The 23,504-nt window shown below is 42.6% G+C and overlaps 1 protein-coding gene and 2 non-coding genes across 6 annotated transcripts; all 3 read left to right on the top strand.

Annotated features, from left to right (window-relative positions):
- The first annotated feature begins 352 nt into the window (after nt 1-352).
- ATG16L1 (autophagy related 16 like 1) lies at nt 353-22,102 on the top strand. Of its 4 annotated transcripts, none has more exons than XM_035544646.2 (18): nt 353-678; nt 1,536-1,629; nt 3,886-3,991; nt 5,497-5,570; nt 5,772-6,023; nt 6,864-6,929; nt 9,191-9,280; nt 10,040-10,096; nt 11,059-11,161; nt 13,783-13,888; nt 14,007-14,077; nt 15,559-15,630; nt 17,640-17,760; nt 18,573-18,678; nt 19,178-19,327; nt 19,675-19,722; nt 20,082-20,183; nt 20,606-22,102. In XM_035544646.2, the coding sequence occupies exons 1-18, from the start codon at nt 564-566 to the stop codon at nt 20,697-20,699; spliced, it is 1,827 nt and encodes a 608-aa protein (XP_035400539.1). In that variant the 5' UTR covers nt 353-563; the 3' UTR covers nt 20,700-22,102. The 4 variants fall into 4 exon arrangements, with proteins under 4 accessions (XP_035400539.1, XP_035400541.1, XP_035400540.1 ...); XM_035544647.2 differs by having other exon boundaries at nt 372-678; nt 9,194-9,280; XM_035544648.2 differs by lacking the exon at nt 10,040-10,096.
- On the top strand, nt 11,405-11,674 carry LOC118247323 (small Cajal body-specific RNA 6). Its single transcript, XR_004778374.1, has one exon. It is a non-coding gene; the product is annotated as a small Cajal body-specific RNA 6 (non-coding RNA).
- On the top strand, nt 14,450-14,712 carry LOC118247325 (small Cajal body-specific RNA 6). Its single transcript, XR_004778376.1, has one exon. It is a non-coding gene; the product is annotated as a small Cajal body-specific RNA 6 (non-coding RNA).
- Nucleotides 22,103-23,504: the final 1,402 nt, after the last annotated feature.

Here is a 23,504-nt window from a genome sequence, read left to right as displayed (position 1 = left end):
CACGGGGTTCGGGGCCCCTCTCCCCTTACGGCCCGCCCCGCGGCCGTGCGCATGCGCCTCCTCCGCGGGGCGCCCTCTCCAAATGGCGGCGTGGGGCGGACGCCGCAGCTCGCCGCTCTCAAGATGGCGGCAGCGCGCGGCCCGCCTGCGGGGGGGGGCGCAGAAAATGGCGCCGCGCGAGGCCCCCTCTCTTCGGCAGGGCGCCCGCCCGCCCGGCGGTGACGGCGATGGTGGTAGTGGCGGCGGCGGCGGCGGGGCTGGCTCCGCGCTTGCCGAGCAGCCGCGGCGCTGCCAGCGGAGGGGAGGGCTGGCGGTGCGGGGGCGGCGCTAGGCGGCGGCGAGGGCAGCCTCTGTCGCCGTTGCGGCGCGCCGCTGCGGTGCGAGGGCCCCTGACGGAGCTCGGCCGCGGCGCCATGGCGGGCGTGGGGCGGCGGCTGCGGGCCGCGCCGGGGGAGCCTCGGTTCTGAGAGGGGTCCCATCCCGCCGCGGGCCGGACCCAGCTCCGGCGTCTCCCCGGTGCTCCCGCCCGCCGCCCCCTGCGCTCGCCGCTGCCCCCCGCGGAGATGGCGTCGGGGCTGCGCGCCGCCGGCTTCCCCCCTTGGAAGCGGCACATCGCGGCCGAGCTGCGGCGGCGGGACCGGCTGCAGCGGCAGGCCTTCGAGGAGATCATCGGGCAGTGTAAGCGGGCCGCTGCGTCCCGGCCGCTCCGGGGAGAGTGGGCAGAGAGCCGCGGTGCGGACCTCGGGGCCTCGCTTGTCGTCTTGTCAGAGGAGTGGCTGCGGGTCGTTTCTTAGAGCGAGAGAAGTTGCTCAGTTTGGTTTGTTGGCTTTATTGGCAGAATAAGTAGTTTCTTCTCTCAGCACCCTCGCACACTAAGCCAGTTTTATTCTGTGCGTGAGAATTGTCTGCATGGTTCCACATCAGGGGTTGTGGAATCGCGAACAATCGCGCTGCTGTCCATGTTCGTGAGCCTTTGTAGGACTCGGGGCTGCCCAGGGGCTGGTTCCCATGCAGTTCTTCCTGGCCCATCCATCTCCTGCCCCAGCTGTAGCAGGGCGAGGGGAAGCAGAGGGGTCACTGAGCGGCTGCTGGCTCACACGCAGAGGTGCTTTTTGTTATGGGGGGAAGCAAACAGAGCTCAGCAGGACTGTGTGCAGTGCTCAGTGTGACCAGGGCTCACTTCTCTGGCAGAGCTCTTTTCTTCATTGTTGTCAGATACGGGACTATAAAGAGTTCGAACTTTGAACTTCTTGCATTTAATCAGATATCAATACACTTAAGTAATAGCAGTCTCTCTACCAAACTTCCATAGATCCATTCCCTCACAGCATCTGAACTAAGGAGAAATTCTTGGAGCTGTTGTTGAATACTGCCTTAGCCTGCTGACATCAAAGAGGAGTGCTTGTTAGTGTGGTATAGGCTTACGTAATGTTTTGTCATGTCAGAATAATTGAAGTTACTAAGTTTTAGCTGGTGAAAAGAACAGGGTGGGAATCTGGTTTTGCTCTTTGGTTATTTTCTTATTGTCCTTTCAGATAACAAGCTACTAGAGAAGTCGGACCTTCACGCAGTGCTGGCTGATAAGCTGCAAGCTGAAAAGTACGACATGCAGAGCAGACATGAGATCAGGTATTTAAAACTTCTTTTGTGTCAGTCAGCTGTCTGTCTTGCATGTTGTAACCCAAACCATTGATTGACGCATTGTACAGACAACTTCTAGGTTATTACAGTAACTTGGAGTTAAATAAAGTGAAAAACAGGTTGAACTAAAAAATAAGCTAAAAATCTAAACGTGATAAAGTTACAGTACTTTTACGTTATGTGGTGGAGAAAGATTTGATCATGTTTTAGACAGAAAGTAATTTATCATGAATTCCAAGTATCGAAATGGACCAGATTGAGCTTTTACTTCTCCTGTGTTTGCCTGCTGTTAATACCTAATGAATATGACCTGACTCTTGAAACTGTCCAGTCTTAAAAGCATTGCAGAGAGAGACCATTGTCTTAGTTTCAGTCTGTAGGCTGTGTTACTGTGTAGAGTGGGCAGTGGAGAAATGCGTGATTGTGAAATGTCAGTCCTAAGCAATGGTCTTACACTTTAAAAAAAAGAAAACACATGATCTGCCTGCTTTTAGCAGGATTTTATCAGGAAACTTCCTTTCTAACATGGAAATAACACTAGTGCTGCAGGCAGCAGTCATGCTGTTTATTCTGTTGGCACTTGAATCCGCTGCAAACCAGTATGCTAGCAGTGTCTGTGTTGTCTGGAGAACATGCAGATTCCAGGAGGTAAGGACTACTGGGTTCTCTTCTTGGTGAAGAAAAGTGAAGAAAAGACCATTAGTTAGCTCAAAGCTACCTGCTTCCATAAGAATTGCTGCCTCTGAAGTTCTTCTTGCTGTATGACACAATACTGTATGTGTGTCTCATTGGGATGAAAAGCAAATAAATATGTCTGTTGTGTACTGCTACCACTGGTAAGGAAAGAACAACTCATTCTCCAGGAATTGTGGGAAGAACTTCAGTGTTTGGCCAGCAAGCTGGAGTTAACACCTTTGTGACTGTTCTCAGGAGCTTTCTGATGATGACTGTAGTTGTCTGGAACCAACTGTAATTTATGGGAATCAGATTCTGATTGAACACCTATTCCAAAAGATGAGACTGAGAGTAGAAGAGAATGAGAAGAAATGAACAGTGTCTTCAAACTAAATACTAAGCAGAATTCTGATACTGCCCTTGGGATATGACAGTCTGTTCAAACTGAATGAATTTCCTAATACTAAATTAATTAGTTGAAGAAAAATGCTTTTAATTACCATAACAGAAAGAAGGAATATCTAGTTCTGGCTATAGATTTATGCATGGCCAGAATTATAGGACCTGTTGGATATCACCACAGGAGTTAGCCTGTTACCTGTTCAGACAACGGTTTTCTAGAAATGCAGTGTCTTCTATTACAGCATTGGTTCAGGGTTCAGCGAGGTGTTTTTTGTTTGTTTTGAGAAGACCACTAAGTTAATGATGCCACTGTGGGGCCTTCCAGCTTCTGAATCATCATCCACTATCCTCTGGGTTGCTGTCACACAGAATGACTGCAGAAACAGAGGCTTGCAATTTTCTTGCAATGATAGGAATAAAATTATTTTATTGAAAAACTGTAATTTAAAATACAGCTGCTCAGAGTCTCTGTGCATGTGTGATACATATGTGTGCATGTGCTTTTAAAAAGCTAACTTATGTCTCTGTTCTCAAAGATGCGAGTGATCACCTTTACAATCATAGCTCTTGGGGGGGGGGGGGGGGTGGCATGTATTCAAACACAATAACAATAATTTTAAAAAACTTCATACCACAAGGGGCTAGAACACAGTTGGGGCAATAGAGAAGTGATTTGCGACACCTCAGACTGTAAAACCCAAGGCACTGGATCCCTAGCTGGAGGCTCTGTCCACTATGGCATGCTGTCTCCAGATACTGAGCATCTTCAAGGTCCACCAGCACCCTCCGAAACAGATTTGATTTGGTAAAATGCTTCTATTTCTTTCAGCATTTGGAGAGTTTACTTTTAACAGTTACTTGCCTTGGTGCAAATTTAAGCAAAGACTAGCTATCTTTCATTCGAGTTTCAATTTTATTTTAGGAATGTACAAAAAAAGTGAATGAAGTCCTCAGCAAATTTAATTTTACAATATTGTATAAAGGCATTTTGGTTAGTGAGAGTTATATTGTTGTGGAGTTTAGCTGTGGTTTAGTTTGTTATGGATGAACTGTATCTCAGCAGTGTAGAAAATCCAAGGGAGATAGTGTCCTGAGACCAACTGGCAAAGGTATGGAAACAATTGGATTCTAGTTGGTGACATCTCTTCTTTCTCTCTCAAACTGCAGTCCAGGACATGACGGCACATGGAATGACGTTCAGTTGCAGGAACTGGCACAGCTGAAGATAAAGCATCAAGAGGAGCTGACAGAACTACATAAGAAACGTGGCGAGGTTAGAAAGTCCTCTTGTGTTTTGTATGGTTCAAATGTGGCCCTTTATAAACATGGCCTTAATTGTACCGAGTTCTTTCGTCATCACTTTTTCATCATTTCATGTACAGCCTTTTTAAGCAACCCGTGTTGGTGAATAAAATAAATCAGAGATGGTTGGTCTTTCAAATTGGCTGCCAGGAAATAAGAAATTACATTGTTAGCATAGCATTATTTCTAAGAATTGCTTAGTTTTGTGTTTCATCAGTGCTTTTAACTGTATTTATTAGAGGAAGAAGGAATTAATCTATCTTAGAGCTGCAAATGACCACCAGTTCTACACTGGAAAGACTTTAAATGAGCAGAGTAAGTGAGGGGGGTAAGTGGCTATGTGTAGTTCCATTTCTCTCTCACTTTGCAGGACTACTGATAGGTAAGAGTGGATAAAACAAGCAAAGGTTCAAAGTGCTATGGTGTTCAACTGAAAAGGGATCACTGGTTCTGCCATGTAAATGCAATAGGGAGCCCAGAAGTTCCATCAGTTATGAGTTGGGCCTGTGAGAAAAGGTGCATTTTTTGGATGGGAAAATGCAGAGGCTCCACCAACAGAGTTGGGTGTGTAAAAGCCACAGCAGTGGAGAGAATAAATTGAGGACCTGGTACCTGAATGCTACTCAGACTTTTATAGGGAGATGGCAATGACCCAGGGAAAGTCATGCTCCTTTGATCACACCTCACTGGAATTGTAGAGAAGTTCTAGTGTCAGTAATCCTGAGCTTCTCAAAGAGCAGGTAGCTTTCTACAGGAAGCGTGCATGGACTAGTCAAAGCGCTGAAAATTCCTTCTTTCCCCCCAGCCTGGTGTCCTGAGCCATCTACCCAGGCAGGCCCCCTTCTCAAAACAGTCTTCCTTCTTCCCAGGCAGCCGAGGCTCTGCGTGCTGTAGGGCTTTCTGCTGCTCACTGCCTGGGTAGCTGCGAGCTGGTAGCAGCAGTTCCTTAGCGTTGGCCTCTGCCCCTCTGTTTTCCTGTGCTCTGCAGAGGCTCCCCTAGCAACTTTGTTTGCAGGAAAGCTGTTTATGAAACACGTATTTACAATATTTGAGTTGCACGTCTCCGGTGATGGCTGTCCATCAGTACCTGACAGACCGATGCTTGGTTGTTGGTACTAATTTGTTGGTTTGCTAATTTGGCAATTTCTAGTTACTCTGATTTTTTTTCTATTTATTTATTTTTTCTGTAAATACATTGTTTGTGGCTTTATTGAAGAAACATGGGGGAAGAGAGTGAGATGCCAAAGGACTATAACTTTTTGAAAAATCATTTTTAAAAGTAGATTCTTTGATCTAATCCCCTGTGTGATAGGGGCAATAAACAAATTGGTACAGAAGACCGAGAAAGAACACCCGAAAGGTATGCTTTGTGCTTCTAGTGATAGATTGGTCTATGCTTTCAGTGGGAACTGCTCAGTATTTGTTGTCTAGCTGGCAACCCTGCATTTTTGTAATGTAAATTTCTCCTCTCCATAGTTGGCCCAGTCTGTAATTGATCTGAATAACCAAATGCAGCAGAAGGACAAAGAGATGCAGATGAATGAAGCAAAGTGAGTAGGAACAGTTACTTCTGTGTGGTTGGTTTGAGACCCAAACTTCTCTCTGGGTAATTCATGTTAAGATATTTTCTAGGAGTCTTACCTACAGGCTAAAAACTCCTGTGTTGTGCGTTGTGCAAATAGCACAAAGGTGATGGTATAGGTCCCAAAGGAGATCCTCATTGTTTTTTTGTACATTTTGTTGTCCTTCAGGATTGCGGAGTATTTGCAAAAAATCTCTGAACTGGAAACAGAGTGCCAGGAATTGCGTAGCAAACTACAAGATCTTGAGCGAGCTAATCAGACACTGAAAGATGAATATGATGCTCTCCAGATCACCTTCAATGCCTTGGAGGAGAAACTGAGGAAAACTACTGAAGATAACCAGGAGCTGGTCTCACGTTGGATGGCAGAGAAAGCACAAGAAGCCAATCGCCTGAATGCAGAAAATGAAAAGGATTCAAGGTGAGATTGATCTCTTTTTTGATAAACTACTTCCTAATATGCTTTTGAATAGTTAGGAGTGCATAGAATAAAACCACATTCAGCTTTGATCTCGAGACCTAGGGATTTACGCACAATGCAGTGAGAGTCCAGAACTTTGTGTTACTTCCTCTGGCCAGTACAGTTAAATGCTTTTTGAAAATATTTGTCTTTCAAATGAATAAAACATGTTCTTTTGTTTCTTGAGCAACAATGGACTATGGACTAAAGATCATAAATCACGCTGGCATTTTTTGTAGTATTAGACTTGCACTTTTTGTTTGTGTCGAGTCTTGATAATACTCCTAGTTTTAGCCTTTTTTAGCCTAAGCAATTTTTTGGCATCCTGCTAAAAGGAGGAGTTGCCATGAGACTAAGCTGTGTGTAAAAGCAAATAATTTTTCTTCCACGTTACCTCTTGTTCAACAGCTAGTGATACTTGGAGACCAAGGGCTCTAAGGCAAATATCATACTATGTGGTAGTTCTGTATTACTTCAACTAACTAATTTTTTCTTTAAAGTTCTTGCAATTATTTGGTCTGAGTAAATCTGCAATTATATGGGTCATAAAGGGCTGATGTGCTGAAGGTATGCTGTAAGTGCACTTTGCCGTACCATCCAGCTCAACTATTGGTATTGTCTGTGATTGTTCACAATAAGAAAACTGCCTCTTCTGCACTGAGTATCTGGAAAAACAGGATAAAATTGGGGCAATATTCTGATTTTTTTTTTTTAATCTTAGGAAGTCAATCAGAACTGTGCGCAGTAATCTTTGAGATGAGATTAAGGATTTTTTTTAAAATAACCATGTTTTTCTCTTAGGAGACGACAAGCCAGGCTGCAGAAGGAGCTAGCAGAGGCTGCCAAAGAACCCCTGCCTGTTGAACCGTAAGCAGTCTTGATTTATGGAGTTCCTCTGCTTCATCACTTCCTGCTTCAGTTTTATGCAGATGCATGATAAATTGCATCTGTGTTACTTCTAAATTTGGTGATGTAGAGGGGTGTTTAAACTTTGGTGTAAAGTCAAAAATGTACAGTAACTCTCCCTAGTTGAATTTCCAGAAGAAGGACCTCTGTTTTGACTAAAAAGAGATGTCTGGACTCAAAGTCCTAAGAACAGTTCATACAGTGAATATGTATTCTTCTCTCAGTAGGAAAACATTTGTTATGTAGTGCTCTTGGTCTTTCAAATAGTTCTGTAATCATGGAGCAATACACTTTGGAGAGACCTACATTTCATGTGTGTGAACTACAAATAGCTGTGTTCATGTATTTCCTGTTGGAACAGGCGCTGTGCGAGTTGAGGTGAAAAGATACTGATCAATTCCATACTGGAATAGGTTTATACTGCAGGAAAAAAAAAAATTAGAAAGATGCGGTGTTACTTTTCCTGGCAATCCAGAAATAAGCATCTCAAGTCTACCGTTCTTTGCAGCAGCCAGCTGCACGTGAATATTCACTGCCGTGTTTATTCCTGGATAATCTTTAATCAGCTGACTGAAATGGGAAATTGGTGGTATATGTACTTTGTGCCAGGTTGATAAGGTTATAGGGTGTTAACCCTCTGCCATGAGCCAGGACACCTCCCGCTAGACCAGGTTGTACAGAGAGAGGAAATCTGCATGATTTTTGTGGCTACTTTCCCTGTTAAGCTTCTTCCTATCCTTTATCCAAAGTGAGACTTTCCTATCCTAGAGTTGAGCTCAGAGGTACCTATGGCACAATGTCCTGAATATTATATTTCCTCTTGTGGTGATGATGGTCTCAATGTTTCATAAATTATTTGATATGAGATGCTGAGAAGTTGGAAAGAAGCCTGTTTTAAAAAAAAAATACTTCTATAAATTATTCAAACTCTGCTTCACAGATGTTTTTGATTTCCTTTTGATTTCATAATTTTAGAGGGTTTTTACTGTATAAATACGCTGCTTACTGAAAGGAAAAACTGCAGCATTTAAAGAAGTGTGCTGTGATGTTTAAATTCACTTCAAAAATGTGAAGTTAACATGGGAAGTTTTTTTGCTATATACAATTTTAATATCTTAAGATTTTGATTTTAAAAAACAAATATCTCCAAAATGTGCTGGTGTTCTATAGAAATATCAACCTGCTACTATCAGTGTAGGTATTTTTCCATAGCCTCCTCATACACGCTGTCCTCCAAAATCTTAGAAATTCAATCACAGCTATGTTTATGAAATGTGAGATTTAAAATGTTCCCACCCTCTTCAGCGCTTTTGTAGCTGAGATAGTCTTTCCTGATGGCAGGCATTAGTTTATTCGTACTTAAATGCCAAATTTAAACTTCCTGATCAGTCAAATGTCATCAGGTTGACCCAATATGTTTAAAAATAGTTTGTCCTGCAAAATCAGCAGTGCTTGAAGGAAAAATCCTAGCCTGTCAGAGCCCATGATAACTAATGGGAGAAAAACCTTCTGGCATTCGCTGAACAGCTTAGCTGGATTAATTTATGGCACGTAAATTGGAACCTCACAGTTCTCTTCAGTTATACACTGGTGTGTAAATAACGTGGTGACCCAAAACATGCTCGTGCTGACAGTATAGAAAGTATTAGGATTTATTTGCTGTGGATGAAGAGGGAGAGTTTAAGCCCTTTTGCTTACCTAATAAAACCTTGTTTTGGAACAGCAAAAAAAAAAGGGGGGGGGGAATGTAAATAGGGTATTACTAAATTTGGGGCCGCAATAACAACTCTGATTTTTTGCTGTTTGGTAACTGTTTCAGCTAATAGAGTAGCAAAGTCTCGCTTGGATCCTTACAGCATATGTAGCACTGCAGGCTGAGATATAATGCCTGTAGTAAAGAATCTGCAAAATGTGCCTGTCAGCGTAAATACAGAGGGGAAAAACTGTCACTGAGGAGTATAATTGGCAGTTTGAAAGAACAAACCTGAATTTAGATGTTACATGTGCTTGTTTTCCAACAGTGTATGTTGAATGTAGTGTCTGAGTGACGGCTAGATCAATGTTTGTTGTCTTGATCTACCTCCATGTCACCCAGCTGAGTAAACCTGGTTGTGGGCTGGGGTCAAGCAGTACCAACCATTCAGTTCCCATACATCAGTAGGTGGCTTCTACGGGAGGCTCTGTGTGGCTGGTTGGAAACGAGGTGTTTTCTCTTACTTCAGCAGGGATGATGATATTGAAGTGCTTGCGGATGAAACCTCCGACACAGCTGAGGAGACGTCTCCAGTGCGAGCTGTTAGCCGAGCATCCAGGTTTGTGCACAGAGATATTTTACCCTGTCATTTAGGAAGAACGAGATTTAGAACAATTAAAGGAACAATGTTGTGAATATTACTTAGTTTTTACTCACCTTTTTCTGGAGCACAGTTCAGTATTTCTACCTCCTAGGTACTTCCTGCTTTCCAGTAGGAAATTTACTACAGGCTGTGTTTTCTGTTACTGTGCTCTAGATGTGCTGTGTTTTCCCTTTGCTGTTTTAACCAAGCTAAACTAGTGTCTGAAAATCTGGTAATGGTAAAAACAAAGGTTTATAACTAAAATGGGCAATAAAATGGATACCACAGTGCCTGTTCTATTTTATCTGTTACTGTGCAAGGTATCAACATGGCTTTGCAAACAGCTGGGCTTTGGGATTCTATCGAAATACTGAAACTATCTTCACCTAGATTAAATTGGTTTTTTCCTAAAATCATGAGTGGAAAGTAAGAGAGAATTATGAGAGCCTGGATTAACTTGATTGAAACTTAATACTTGGCAAATTGTTATATCTAAAATCAGTAATTCACAGAGTGGATGCTGAGGGCAGTTGAAGAAACTCCCCTCACAGCTGTGCTCTGAGTTGTAGTTTGGTGACTTCTGTACTGATGCCTGCCTTTGGTGTTTTCTGACTTGGGACTGGGTCTGTGGGGGAGGGAGTCTTTCCAGAGACTTGGTGCTATGAACTGTGTTTGTCTTGATCTTTATTTGGAGAAGCTATTCACAAGGTTTAAACCTGTCCTCCCCTCCTTCAGTAAGCGACTCTCCCAGCCAGCTGGAGGCCTTCTGGACTCTATCACTAATATCTTTGGGTAGGTTAGAACACTTTCACCTCCTTGTTTTATGTATTGGTTTCAATGTACACCAAAATCTTGGTGATGCAGGGAATACAAACAATTTCAGCTTTTCTTCTAGCTTCTGCCTTTCTTTTTTTCTTTTTTGTTCTCCTCAACTTCCTGTTTCTTCCATCTTGCCGTGTGCTGACCTCTGACCTTTCCCTCCAGTCTGTCTGAATCTCCCCTTTTGGGACATCAATCTTCTGATGCTGCCAGGTGAAAAACATTATCCGCTCTTAGTCTAGCATGTAAATGTATTCCGTTGGATTGACATGGAACAAACCTGCATTATCCTGATTAGTTTTCAGATATTGATATCCCTGGCTAGAAATTGTCTGCAGTTAGAGATGCAATGAGCCCCTCTTTGCGGAAAGAACATGTGGGATTTGCTCTTAATTTCCACTGCACTTAGCTCCTCTAATAGGGTTATTTTAAAAATAAGTCTCTGGGTTCTGTGCTTAGTGTCTAGAGTGGAGCCAGACCTTCTAAGTCAAGCTCTCCATTAGGTGGATGGTCTTTTGCTTAAGTGGTGCAGCCTGAGCTTTTGACTGGAGTGTTTCGCTGCCTGGAACGTAGTGCTGCAGTGATGTTCAGTCTCCCTAGACACAGTGACAGAGCTGCAGTCTCTCCAGCTACACTCAGCTGCAATCACTCCCATGTTTCTTTGCTATTAGAAAAAGATGTCTGCCTCAAGATGAGGTCAGTAATCAGTTCTGGTAACTTATCTGGCATACTGTGAAGTATCTAAAGCCACAAGCGGATGTAGTGCTGTATGATAAATGTTTTTGAAAGACTGGATAAAAGAAAGTAAAAACTCCACCCCCCATTTTTTTTATCACTGTACAGTGTAGTTAAGTGACAGGTACAGATCTGGATGAACTCAGGAGGAACCATGTTAATTAAGTTTGTTTGTAAAATATTTCTTTGTTTCATCTCAGGAGACGTTCTTTGTCCTCGTTCCCCGCTCCCCAGGATAGCGCAGAGCCACATCCGGGTGCCAGTAAAGAAGTGAGAGTGCCCACTACTGCAATATGTGTCTTTGTAAGTACAGAAGGAATTCCCATTTCTACCATCCCTTTTACTGTCTTTGGAGGAAGTGAATCCTACCTGCATCCTGGACATTGATCTCTTGAAACTGCTTCAATTGACATTGCCAAATGAGAAGGAATTCTTGATTTTGTAGCATAGTTCAGCCTATTTAATTTTTAGCCCAAAAGCTTCTCAGAACCTTTGCATTCCCAGGTGTGGTTCTGTTCCACATGTCCCTGATGTCTGTTTTGCTGAGGTCGATGATGACTAGTAAAAGGTCTGATGGCACAGGGGAGTTACACCCCATTACCATCTTGGCTCCCAGCAGCCCTTGTTCTGTCATGCCATAGTAGAGCTATGACTGAGGAAGAGACTGCTGACAGTTTGGGATTAATTCAGTTCCAGTTCTCCACAGTGAAGGGGTTGTGGCACTGAATGTCATCCAACAGACGTGGTTAAGAGGAGCTCGTGGTAGTGGGGTGTCTTCATTGGTTGTGTGTGATCTAAAGTTTTCAAGCTGAGACCTCCTTTATGCATTGCTGTGGCCTCACAAGGCCAAACTTAAATTTCCATGATGGGTGTTGTCTTCTGAATGAAATGAAAGATACTGTGGTGGGTCGTCTTGTAAAATAATAGTTTGGACATTTCTCTTGAGTTTTCTCAAGCGGTCCATCAAAAGCTTTCTCTAATGCTACCATAGATATGAAATCACTTGATTTTTTTTCCATTCAGAAAAATGGAGTGGCCATATAGATAGAGTTCACAGCAGCATGGAGGCTTGTGTGCTTCTGGCCTGCTCTGTTACCTTCTCTAGTGGAAGTTGTGTGGTGGAGGGAGTGGTAGCTGTGTTACCTGATGGTGAGAATAGGGCCATAACCTATGTGACAGTGTGGAGCTGGCTTGAGTAGGGAGCCTCACAGGAGGCGTTCCTGGCTATGGTATGTGATAAAGCCTCTCTCCTCCTCTGGCTATGTACAGCGAGTGGAGTTGATTAATAAATGAAAATCCTAAGTAATTTTGTCATATATGTGTATGAGGTGTTCAAGAACCATGTGAGAGGCTGTTTGTACCTTTCTCTGAATCTTCTGTAACATCACCTGAACTTCTAGAGCAGCCCAGTGTGAGGGGGCAAACCACAGTAAACTCTGCTGACCCTTAATCTCGGCAACATGGCAAATGCTGCCCTGTTCTAGTTCCCCATTGTTGCAGCAGGGGTAGAAGCAGTCGCAGTGGTAAGGCTGGCAGACTGGCAGGATGGAGGTGATGCTTGGTTAGCAGTGCGATACTGAAAGGAAAAACTGCCTCCTCATTTCATGACAACCCATATGTTCCTTCTGGAGATGATCTGTGTTACATTTTAGTTCCTGGTTTTGGAGCCCAGGTGGAGTATGAGGACATGTCTAGGTCCAACGGAGCAGTGCAGAGCATTCCGAAAATGAATAGAAGGAGTCTGTCAGACGTTTGGCAGATGTTGAGAGTCTTGGATTTCAGGGAGTGATGAGGGCTCATATTTGGAGAGAGAAGTAGAAAAGGCTTGGTAGGGAGGAGAAGGTTGTCACTTCAGCCAGCATTGTGGGATGTCATTTCTGAGCAAGAATTTTGACTAATTTTGTTCAGAATGGCTCTTCTGCACTTCTAGAAAGACCAGGCTTGAACTGTGATGACCACTAAATATGAGCTGACACAACAAGTTGAAGCAACAAGTTCCAGGAGAAAAAAAGTTTCCAGAAAACTGATTTCACAAGAACACTTACTGACAGTTCTTTAGAAAATAAAAAATAGAAATACAGCAAACGAGTGAAGAACGTGGTATTAATATTGTGGGGGAAGAAAAGGGGTAAGTACTGTAAGACTGTAAAATTGTCAGGGGTAAAAAAATTTTAGTATCAAAATCCTTACCATTTTTTTTGAAGGTTAAGAATCACTATTAAGTGGCCAAACCAAGCTTCAAAACATCAAGCTGTGCAAAAGCTTTAAAAAGTGCTTTTAACACTGTGCCTGTTAATAGGAGCCACGGCTTAAACCCAAGTTCCCTGTGAGAGAAGTGCTGTTCCAAGTCACAACCATGCTGTTATTTAATTGCAATACAAAGCTGCAGTATCTCCAATTCTCTGCATGAATGCACTTAATTTGTTATGGTGTCTTCAAGCAGACTTTCCAAACTCGAGCCTGACTTGTGTCCCGTGGTTGCATAAACTGGCTGGATCATATTCCGTTGCTGGCTCTAGGTGAAGAAATAAAAAGTTAATTTCCTTCTGCGACATGTCACCAGTTCATGTTTTCTCTCCTTTCCTTATTTTTTTTCTGTTATAACTGAAAATAAAAGCTGTAACTTATGAAGACTGAACTTACAAAGCATTGTAAGGCTTCTGGTAGTTCATTGTCACTATTAAGCTTTTGCTTGTATTTTCCTTCATAGGCTCTTGATTTCTTTAGGTAAGAATCAGCCTTTTTGCTCTGTTTGTATGCCATCAACCATAGTTTCAGCCCATGGCTTTATTTCTGATGTGCTGCTGGAAGATTTACCACTGTAGTTCTGTATTGCCTTTAAGTTCTATAGCTTTCTAATCCGTGGGCTTTGGGTCTGTGCTAACTCCAGTTTGGGTGGTTGTTCTGTTCCTTCCGCTCCTCAGGATGCACACGATGGGGAGGTGAATGCAGTGCAGTTCAGCCCTGGCTCCCGGTTACTAGCGACAGGAGGCATGGACCGGAGGGTTAAGCTTTGGGAAGTCCTGGGAGGTAAATGTTTTCACTTTGGATTATTGTGGGGTATTAAATAAACTCATGTTATAGTTCACTTTGTGTCAGCTTCTGTTCTAATCCACTGCTTAAGTTTTGTTTGTCTTTCTCTGTGCAGATAGATGTGAGCCCAAAGGTTCCCTCTCTGGTAGTAATGCTGGGATTACAAGCATAGAATTTGATAGTGCTGTGAGTATCTGCGATATCCACTGTTCGTAATTGGGTATAAATTAAGAAATTTATGTTGTGCTTTGCTACCAGCGTTCTGATGCTTTGAGAACTTAGTTAAGATATGAATTAATAATTACGAGAGTTAACTGCAAATGGTCCAAAGTTATACAAGAGATAAGCTGCAGTCTTTGTAATTCTGAACTTGGCTTTGCAACTCAGATGCAGCTCAGACATCAGCTTTTATGGGCTACTTTGATAAAATGCTTTAGGCTTTGTGTAACATGAAATCAGTCTTCCCACTAAAGGTGAAGTAACAGCACAAAAGCAGCAAATAGCACTGAGGCTTTACTTCTGTCAGTGAAGCTTTTATTTTAACGGGTGCTTTGCTGAGGTCTGTGACGAATAGCAAAAGGTCTCATTGTCTTGAGACTTGCACTTCCATTACCTTTTCTCCCAGCAGTTTCTTACCAGTCGTGCCACAATACTGCTGTGACTGGCAGCGTGTTTGCTGACAGCTCATGGTATGCTCAGTTCTTGTTAACCTGAAGTATTGCAGATAGGATTGTGATCAGCATCCAGCAGACCTACTTGAAGGAGTTTGGGGTCTTGGATTGTTACATCTGGACATAGGATCTGTCTTTTCTGCCGGGGCTGCTTCCATAACACAATACATAGAGAGTAGACCAAAGCTGAAGTAATTTCATCAATTTGGTGATGCTCTGTGCTGAACTTTACTGACACACATCCATAGCATTTTTCCTTCGGATGTTAACTAGCTCATTAGAGATTTGCTGGGGTGGATAATCTGCATGATAAGTTAGTTCTGATTTTTATTTCTTTAAGAGAACACACTTGAGGTGAGAGCTGCCTGAGGTGAGATGCTAATGGACTTTAAGGACTTGTTTTTTGCCTCACAGAAGTCTTTGAGTTTCTCAGGAGTATAAGTGTGAATCTCGCAGTGAGCACTTTTCACCTGGGATGATTTGAAAGCCCTAAGCCTAAAGCCATGCACAAATCTACCTGTCTGTCCTTGAACGGATGTAGTTCTTGGAATCTTAATGTGTTAGAGTTGTAATGAAAATGGCAAGAATTGGGCCAGTCCTCCTCTGAGGAACGCTGCTATTGGGAGGGTTCTTCCCTGTACAACGTGACGGCAAAAAGAATAGATAAGGGTGAACTAGAATTCAGTTCCTCACTGCAGCAGCTGGGGGCAGAAGAAGGAGAAAGTACTTTCTGGTCTGGTTATTGTTAACTCCTTTCGTCTGTAGTCGTGATTCCACAATTCACTGTCACTGTTTGGTGAGAAGAAAAAGCTACGGCCTTCTAGAAAGTTGTCACGCTAGCTTTCCTTGCTGGTATGTGCTTATTAGTTTTGTTTTTTTTTTTCCCCTTGGCAATATAGCACTAATATGGCTCTAATGACGTATTGGATATACTTAATACTTTTCATTTCCATATTGACTAGCAGCAGTAGTTTTAAATTAATCTTGTATTTGCAGGGTTCTTACCTCCTGGCAGCTTCAAATGACTTTGCCAGCAGAATCTGGACGGTTGATGACAATCGATTACGGGTGAGTCTCTTGAAGTCAAAGAGCTCAGGATGTTTTTGTCCTGTATTTCCAGTTTTGTGTCTAAGGGAGCCAGTATAGTTTTGAAAGCTGGACACTTACAGACACTTTCAACAATTCTTTTTGTTAAACAGATCTTTATTTCTCTTTAATTAAAAAGTCTTTGCAGCAAGACCTAAAATAAAGTATTGGTCTCTGCGTAACCACGTATTTACTTAATATGAAACTTTACATCCCTCTATATGGAAACTTAAATGCTTCTTATTGTTCTTGAAGAGCTACTTAAATATTTTAGCTTCAGTCTAAGGAGAGAACTGCTGAAGAAGGGTTTGCAGGAAAGGGGTTTGTTTTTGTGGAAGTCAAGGCAGTATTCTTGAGTCCTTGGCCTAGCTGTTAAAGGCAGCAAGCCTGAAGGTGCTTGAGTTTATTCTCAGTATATTTTGAAAGATTCCTCCTTCGTACTCACATTCTTATCCGACAGTTTAGCTCATGTTTAAAGAAGGGTTTACTTGTGACTGACCATAAAAAAAAAAAGTCTCTTTTCAGCTTTCCATAAGGCTTTGTTTGTTACCATTCCTATGTACGCTTTTCCTCAACTTTTTATTTTAGGAAGATGCTACTTTGATTTGAATCTTCTGGTACGTCACATGTGAATTATAACCTACAGCTGCATTGTAATCCACTGGGTAGTTCCCAGTCTGGGGAAGTCAGGCCTTGTTTATGGAAGTGAAGAATGCATCAGGTTCTTTTGCAGCTTTTCTTTGGCTGCAAATTCTACTGTTGGTTGTGAATTATTGTGAGTAAAAGTTTAGCAGGCTAGCGATTACTCATTGCAAAGAAGTTAGTTATCCCCACAAGCATCTATCTAGCTTCACAATATCGTCCTGTAATTTTTCTGGTAGTCTTAGTGACTAGTGCATTCACTGCTCATTTGCTAGCGCTGAGATAAAATACTGCATTGTTTCAAGTATGTGGTATGGATTTGTCGTGCCTTGCACGTGAGCAGGAGGCAGTGAAGCTGAAATCATGGTAAACTTTGCCACAAATTCAGTATTTAAATGCAAGTAAGTATATGTAATGACTGTGCATCAACAGCAGAAAAGAGATGCAGATCTTCCTTTCTGAAATGTGTCCTTTCTTGAGACCACGTGGTCTTTACGGGATGATGCATTGCTTCAGAGTTTGTTGTGGATTTAATTGTTTTTTGTGTGTTTTTTATCGAGCTTTGCTCACATTCCTTTCTCTTCTCAGGTTTGTTCTTCTGTATTTCCCATCCCAGATTGCTTCGTGTAATTTGATAGTCCTTTGAGTATTTCAAAAAAAAAAAAATTTGGTTATATACCAGAGATTTCTCTTGTGTTTTTTTTTTTTCCCCAAAGTTCTTACTTCAGTCGCTCGTTATTTGTTTTGTGATTTGGCATGTAAATATTCAGCAATTTGAAGTGAATGCAGTTCATGTTCCTCTTAGCCCCAGAGAGCCTTCCCCTGCACTGGGTGAAAACAAAGGCAGTTACAGAAACTGCTGTAGGGAGTTTTTCTAAAATCTTTGGTTGTCTTAGCTTTCAGGTTTGAGAATGTAACAACAGTTGAGACCAGATATCCTGCTGTATCCTTGAGAGAATCTCATTATAAAAACCTGAAAACACCATTTCCCTCTTCAGTAATCCCCTCTCCTCATTTCTCTTGCAAGGCTGTGTTGCAGTTGCCATCTACCCATGAAACTAGGGTGTAATGGGGTGTTGTGAAGGAGAGCTCACAGGTTCCCTGGATAGCTAAAGAAATTGCAGCCACGGGTGACCTGTGTCTCAAAACTTCAGGCTGAGCTCTGCGGTACTTAACATTCCTACTCAGTGTTGATCGCTGTTTATATATAGATCTTTTTTTTTCATGCAATGCAGTAGACATGAAAATCGTGACTTAAGGTTGTGATGTTGTTGTATAGAATCGGTAAGCTATGAGAAAACGAGCAAGTGGAACTGTGCGCTTTTACTGTGTAAATCTCTTTTCCTCAGCACACTCTGACAGGTCACAGCGGTAAAGTTCTGTCAGCCAAGTTCTTGCTGGACAATGCACGCATTGTTTCGGGAAGTCATGACCGGACCCTCAAGCTCTGGGACCTCCGCAGCAAAGTTTGTAAGGAAGCCTAACTTTTCATCCACGTTCTCTGTTTCTAGTGGATGTAAATGGAAGTCTGCCATAAACCAGATAATTTCATCTTCTTCTTAGTCTAAAAAAGCAAAAAACAGCAGCCATGCTACATTCTGTTGTTATTCCAGTAATCAGATTCTTTCTGCTTGTTACCTAAAATAAGAATAAGAAATCATGTATACAGGAAGCACTGTTAATGCTATTATATTAAGAGCAGCTGTGTTCTGTGAGCTTTCTTTGTTTGTCAATCTATGGAGTGGGTATTTTAGTCTTCCACTAAAAAGCTTGGAGCCAACTCAGTTGTTTATTTTATTAACCCTGAGGTGTATGGAAATATCTCTTGGAAATGTGCCAAAACATATCAAATGAAGGAGTTGCTCAGATTCAGATTTTTCTTCGTGAGAAACACTTTATTTCCTAATCTGCTGTTCTACTGATGGCTCTTAAACTTGCTTGAACGAGAGAAGAATCGGGATACAAGGCTACCCTAATACATACCCCAAACATAGGTCATGTTGACAGTTTCATGTTCTTTAGCAGTAGCAAATTATAGCTAGTTAAATAGTAAGTGGAAGTAAAACAGCTGTCCTGGGAGCATTTAAAGGGATTTTAGATACAGCAAAGGAGATTGAAAAGGGCAGAGAGGTTGCTGAAGACTTAAGTCAGGATTATTCTAAGATAGCTTGACTGCCCTGTGATGCTCTGTGGGCACTGCTCTGCATAGCTGCTATGTTACGTGTGTGTATACAGATTATTTTCTGACTCTGTTTTCATCAGATCTGATTTATCCTTTTTAGGTATAAAAACAGTGTTTGCAGGATCTAGCTGCAATGACATCGTATGTACCGAACAATGTGTAATGAGTGGACACTTCGATAAGAAAATTCGTTTCTGGGACATCAGGTAAAACTTGAGAGTGCTTACACTGCAGCAATAGCTCTAGAATTGTTGTCCAAGTGTAAGCTGCTAGGCCACTCTTCTTCCTGAGTGTGGAAGCTGGAGAGACTATTCTGAGTTTTGGAAAGCTAGTGAAAGAACCATTTGTTACGGCTGTTATTACTGTGGGTTTTTTTTTGTGGGGTTGGGATTTTTTTAGGATGCCTTTTTTTCCTGAAAAAGCAGTCTGCTTCATTGCAGATATTTTGCGTTGGTCAATACTTGCCTTTCTAGACGTTATTTAGTTTTTCAGTGGGTGGAGTTGTGAGGAAAATAGGGTCTGGCTGTTGGCTGGTATTGTTGCCCACAAAGTGGGATCTTGCTGGGGAAAAACTCAAAATGTGAGAATAAGCCAGTAATTCTTTCTCTTCCTCTTTCACATTAAGATAAGTCAACGTTTTGATGCAATGGTTTGGCTTCTGGACTCTGGTTTACTGTTTTCTTTTTTCTTCCCATCTTGTCTTAGGACCGAAAGCATAGTAAAAGAACTGGAGCTGCTTGGGAGGATCACAGCTCTGGACCTGAACTCCGAGCGAACAGAGCTGCTGACCTGTTCCCGTGATGATCTACTAAAGATCATTGATCTGCGGGTTGGTGCTGTCAAGCAAACATTCAGGTGAGTGTGCTCCCCTCAAGAACACTTGGAATTTCAAACCTCTGGTTGCTGATTGCTCTCAATATCGGATTTTTTCAACATTTCTATGGACTGCTTTGTCCGCTATCTTTTTATTAATCCCACATTGGTAGCAAAGTTCTCTGCAGTCTAACAGCAAAGCTCTGTCATGGTGTGTCTTTTCATTTGTCTCTATAAAGGAGGTAGATGGGAAAGGTAAAGGAAAGAACTACTTCAGACATGATTTCTGTGTGTATGAGAAACAGGAATTGTGATAAAGGGGTACTGGAGGTTATTCTGAACCATCTTCATAAAAATGATGTTACAGTTATCTGACTTTAACTTTTCAGTGCCCAAGGGTTCAAATGTGGCTCTGACTGGACGAGAGTTGTGTTCAGGTAAGGTCAGATATAAGGAAGATATCCTCTGTTTAAGTCTGATCCCCAGCAAGTGAGTGATTCATCAGGTTTGGCTGTATTGTCTCCATTTACAGCTAGAAAAACTTTGGACAGAATTTGTGATTTGCTCAAGGCTGCCTCTTATTCAAGACAGTGTATCTGTACGTCTTGATCAACTTTCTTGGAGGCTTTCTGATTTATAAGTTCTTTTGCTCTTAGCAGATGCTAACACAATTTTTTAAAGAATATGTAATACCAAGTTGCTTGCTTAGGAAGTTGGATGTGAAATGATGATTTGTGCTTATAAATTGCTGACTTGAAGAAAATGTTCTGTGCCTTCTACTCCTCTGACCTCGTAGCCCTGATGGTAACTACGTGGCTGCTGGTTCAGCTGATGGGGCCCTCTACATTTGGAATGTGCTCACTGGGAAATTGGAGAGGACTCTTGCAAAGCATCACAGGTGAGGGGAAGCTGGCCATTTAATCTGAAGCAGGGACCTAGGTTGTGAACCTTGATGAGCGATGAAAGAACTGTAGTCATACAGCTTTACTGTTCACATTGGTGTGCAAGAATTTTAATTCAGATTCTTTGTGAATTCATGTCAGTATTCTCTAGATTGACCTAAGGTTAGGTTTGTTATTGTTCAACTTCTTAAATTGACATATGATTCTAATAAAGTACATTTAACACATTCTGAAAAAGAAACAGTATCCCTGTTAGGCTATTAAAAGCAGGACTATCCTGAGAGCTGAGAATAAAAGTGCTTGTTCTTTTGTAGTCAGGGTACTAGAATACTAGAATATTTCATTCCCTTGTTAAGTGCTGTTGTGGAATTAGCTTTTGGTTTGTTTGTTTTAAACTTATACCTGGCTTCCCTTTCAGTTCTTCTATCAATGCAGTCGCGTGGTCACCAGCAGGTGCCCATGTGGTCAGTGTGGACAAAGGAAACAAGGCTGTCCTGTGGGCTGAATTTTGACCGGACGGAGGGTGGAGGGCAGAGCGTCCAGCGCCTCTGTGTATGGTGGTGCTGGTCCGTGGCCAAGCAGAATGGAGACCCGAGCCCAGATCCATCCGGAACGGGGATATTGACAAGTGCGTGGGCTTCACTTTCCAGAGGAAAGTTCCAAAGCAATGGAGAAGGAGCCTGAGTCAGAGACTTCTTATGGCTGTAACCACACTGTGGCACTCGGACTCGGCAAGGGATTAGCTGTTCTGGATGGAGAATGCTACTTAGTCATGCCTTTACGTGCAGTAGCTATGCACCAAGTGGAGCTGAAGATACTAGCGGGATTCCTCACCAGACAGCTGTGCCAAATACTCTATCACACAAATGTACCTACAGCACTTCTGAGTTGGAAATGTTGGAAAGAAGTTATTCTGTATGCTGGCTTAATACATGTCCTGTCTCCTGTGTTCCATTCTTGTGGCCTAGTTTAGGTGTGGGGTGAGAAGATCCTGAAATGTGGATGGGTCCTAGGCAGGCTGAAGTGTTGGGAAGCTTTTGTAGCGTCTCCAGTAGCTCTGGCAGCTCTGCCTTTGAGTTATCAGTTCAATTCAGAGCTGCTCTGATTCTGACACAGGTTCTCCAGTGCTGTCATGCAAACTCCTATCAGTTTTATCTGATTTTAAGGAAACTGTCTATTCTTCAGGACTTATGCGCCCTTTTGTTAAAATGCCCCTCAACAGCTGGGGTACCACAAAATAGGAGATCTTAAATCTTTTTACTCCACAGGCAATTGGGTTAGTGGGTGTGACGAGAGAAGTTGAACTTCTGCCATGCTGCTGTGCTAAGGAATGTAGTCGTACTGTGACTTCAGTACCAGAACAGAGGTGTTTGGTCCCTTCTTCTGTTCATCCGTCCTGTCCTGGAGGCTGTCAGTAGAACACAGGGGAGCAGCGGGGTTAAATCTCAATTCCATTGTTTTGGTGCTGGCAATTCCAGGCCTCTTTTCCCTTTCTTGAGCACATGTGCAATATTCCCGTCTGCGCTGGAGCCCTCTCTCTGCTATGGAGCAGCGTCTTGGCTCTGTCCCTGTTAAAGCATCCAAAACCACAATGTGGCTGGGTGTGAGCTACCTGGTGACTTTATCCAGCCAAACCTATCCACATCGTCTGGGCCTCAAGACAAGCCACCAGCCTTTTATTGCCTTTTTATTTGCACTTTATTTTCTTCTCTCCTGATTGTGTTTTACTAAGGAAGTGTGTTCTTTGGAGGGGCTGGGTTAGTGGGCAGCTGCTGTAACAGGCATCTCACTAACCTAGCCTTTTGCTCAGGCACCTTCTGTCGAGGGGAATTAGAGTATACAGGGCAAACTTTTTATTTATTCAGCTGCCCATAAGAACTTGATTGTAAATAAACCTGTGTTCTGCTTTTAAAAACCCCACAATGTTCTGATTCATTTGTGTGTGTGTTTGTGTGTGAGATGTTCTGAATGAGCAAAGAGTGGGAACAGAAATGTCTTTCTATGCTGCTTTCCTGATGAATCGTAGACGGGTTCAGCCGCATTGTGGGATTTGGTGTAGAGGGGGAAAGAGGATAATGCTCTTAGCTTCAAGCTGGACATCCAGCAGATACAACCTTGTTTTGCCCTGTCTCAGGAATGTTGTCTTGAGACTGACGCTGTCCTTGAAAGGTTGAGGTATTGTTGGGTGTTTTGGACACGTTACTGAATTGAAGAAATTAAGTATTTCTATTTTGGACACTGCTGAGAATAGAAGGCTTTTTATCCTGTGGTACTTTGACTGCTACCTTCTTAAATTTTTAAGACAGTGATAGGAGTCACATGCTTTGGAGAACACACAACCCCTTGTTGAACCTTGTTGAATAATGCTCTGATTCCTACTTCAGAGCAATGAGGGAAAGCCTTCAGCTGCTTTTGTTAACATACTAGCATCCAGATAAAACCATGAGCTCTCGCTGACCACTCTCCTTTTCATAAGAAAAGAAGCCTTCTGGCCAGCTCTTGGAAGTGAGAACCACAGCAAAAAGGAAAGACAAAACACGGTATTCTGAGGCATTTCTGCGGACAGTGCTTTTCCCTTCTGCCCATTGCTGTGGCGGAAGGTCCTTCTCAAAAGGCTCCTACCAAGAGGCCAGGTGACCCTGGGTTACTGCAGGAAAGCAGATCCCTAAATGACAAGTCAGCATGATGAAAGATTATTGGGAGATTAAGCTAATTAATAAAATCTCGGCAGGCTCTGCTGAGAAGGATCAGAATGGGTTTAGGACATCTATAATTTAGGCTACTACACTTGTATTTTTCTACAACATGGACATACGTTCTTAAAGGGCTTTGTTTTGCCTGTTGATGCTGTTATGAAATAGGTTAATATTCAACACTCTCAAGGATAATGGCTAGCTAGCTAAAACCTTAAGCATTTTAAGTGGAAATTCCTTAGGAGCATGGTTTCTAGGAAATTCCAGTGACCAATTTCAGCTTTTTTATTTTGCTGTAGTTTTTAAATTAATTTTATTGCCCACTCTTCTGGTTCAACCTGCAGAGGGAAGAAGAGAAAATTAAGGTACCTGCTGTGCGGAGGCTGTCACGACGCACTGCTTCTCTGCTAAAGGTAGAGCTGCGCTTCAAGTGGTTGGGGGTAGGGGAGATACCTTTCTCCAGCCACAGAAAGCATTTGTGTTATGGGGAAGCTACTTCCAAGCTCTCTCAGAGACCTTTGCCACATGTGCCTGCATCTCGCAGGCCCTCAGAGGAGTAGCAACAGTAACAGGAATGCCCATTCCCCTCCTGGAGGGCTGATCATCTTGCAGTGCCAGCAGCAC

This window comes from Cygnus atratus, chromosome 9 (assembly GCF_013377495.2).
Source record: "Cygnus atratus isolate AKBS03 ecotype Queensland, Australia chromosome 9, CAtr_DNAZoo_HiC_assembly, whole genome shotgun sequence".
In the NCBI taxonomy this organism is placed as follows: domain Eukaryota; kingdom Metazoa; phylum Chordata; class Aves; order Anseriformes; family Anatidae; genus Cygnus; species Cygnus atratus.
The sequence above is the reverse complement of the archived record's forward strand: the minus strand, read 5'-3'. Positions and strand labels throughout refer to the sequence as shown.

Coding starts and splice junctions, on each gene's coding strand:
- ATG16L1 (XM_035544646.2), top strand. CDS start 564: ATGGCGTCGGGGCTGCGCGCCGCCGGCTTCCCCCCTTGGAAGCGGCAC. Junction 15,631..17,639: donor TTGATGACAATCGATTACGG/GTGAGTCTCTTG, acceptor TCTTTTCCTCAG/CACACTCTGACAGGTCACAG. Junction 19,723..20,081: donor TGGACGAGAGTTGTGTTCAG/GTAAGGTCAGAT, acceptor CTGACCTCGTAG/CCCTGATGGTAACTACGTGG.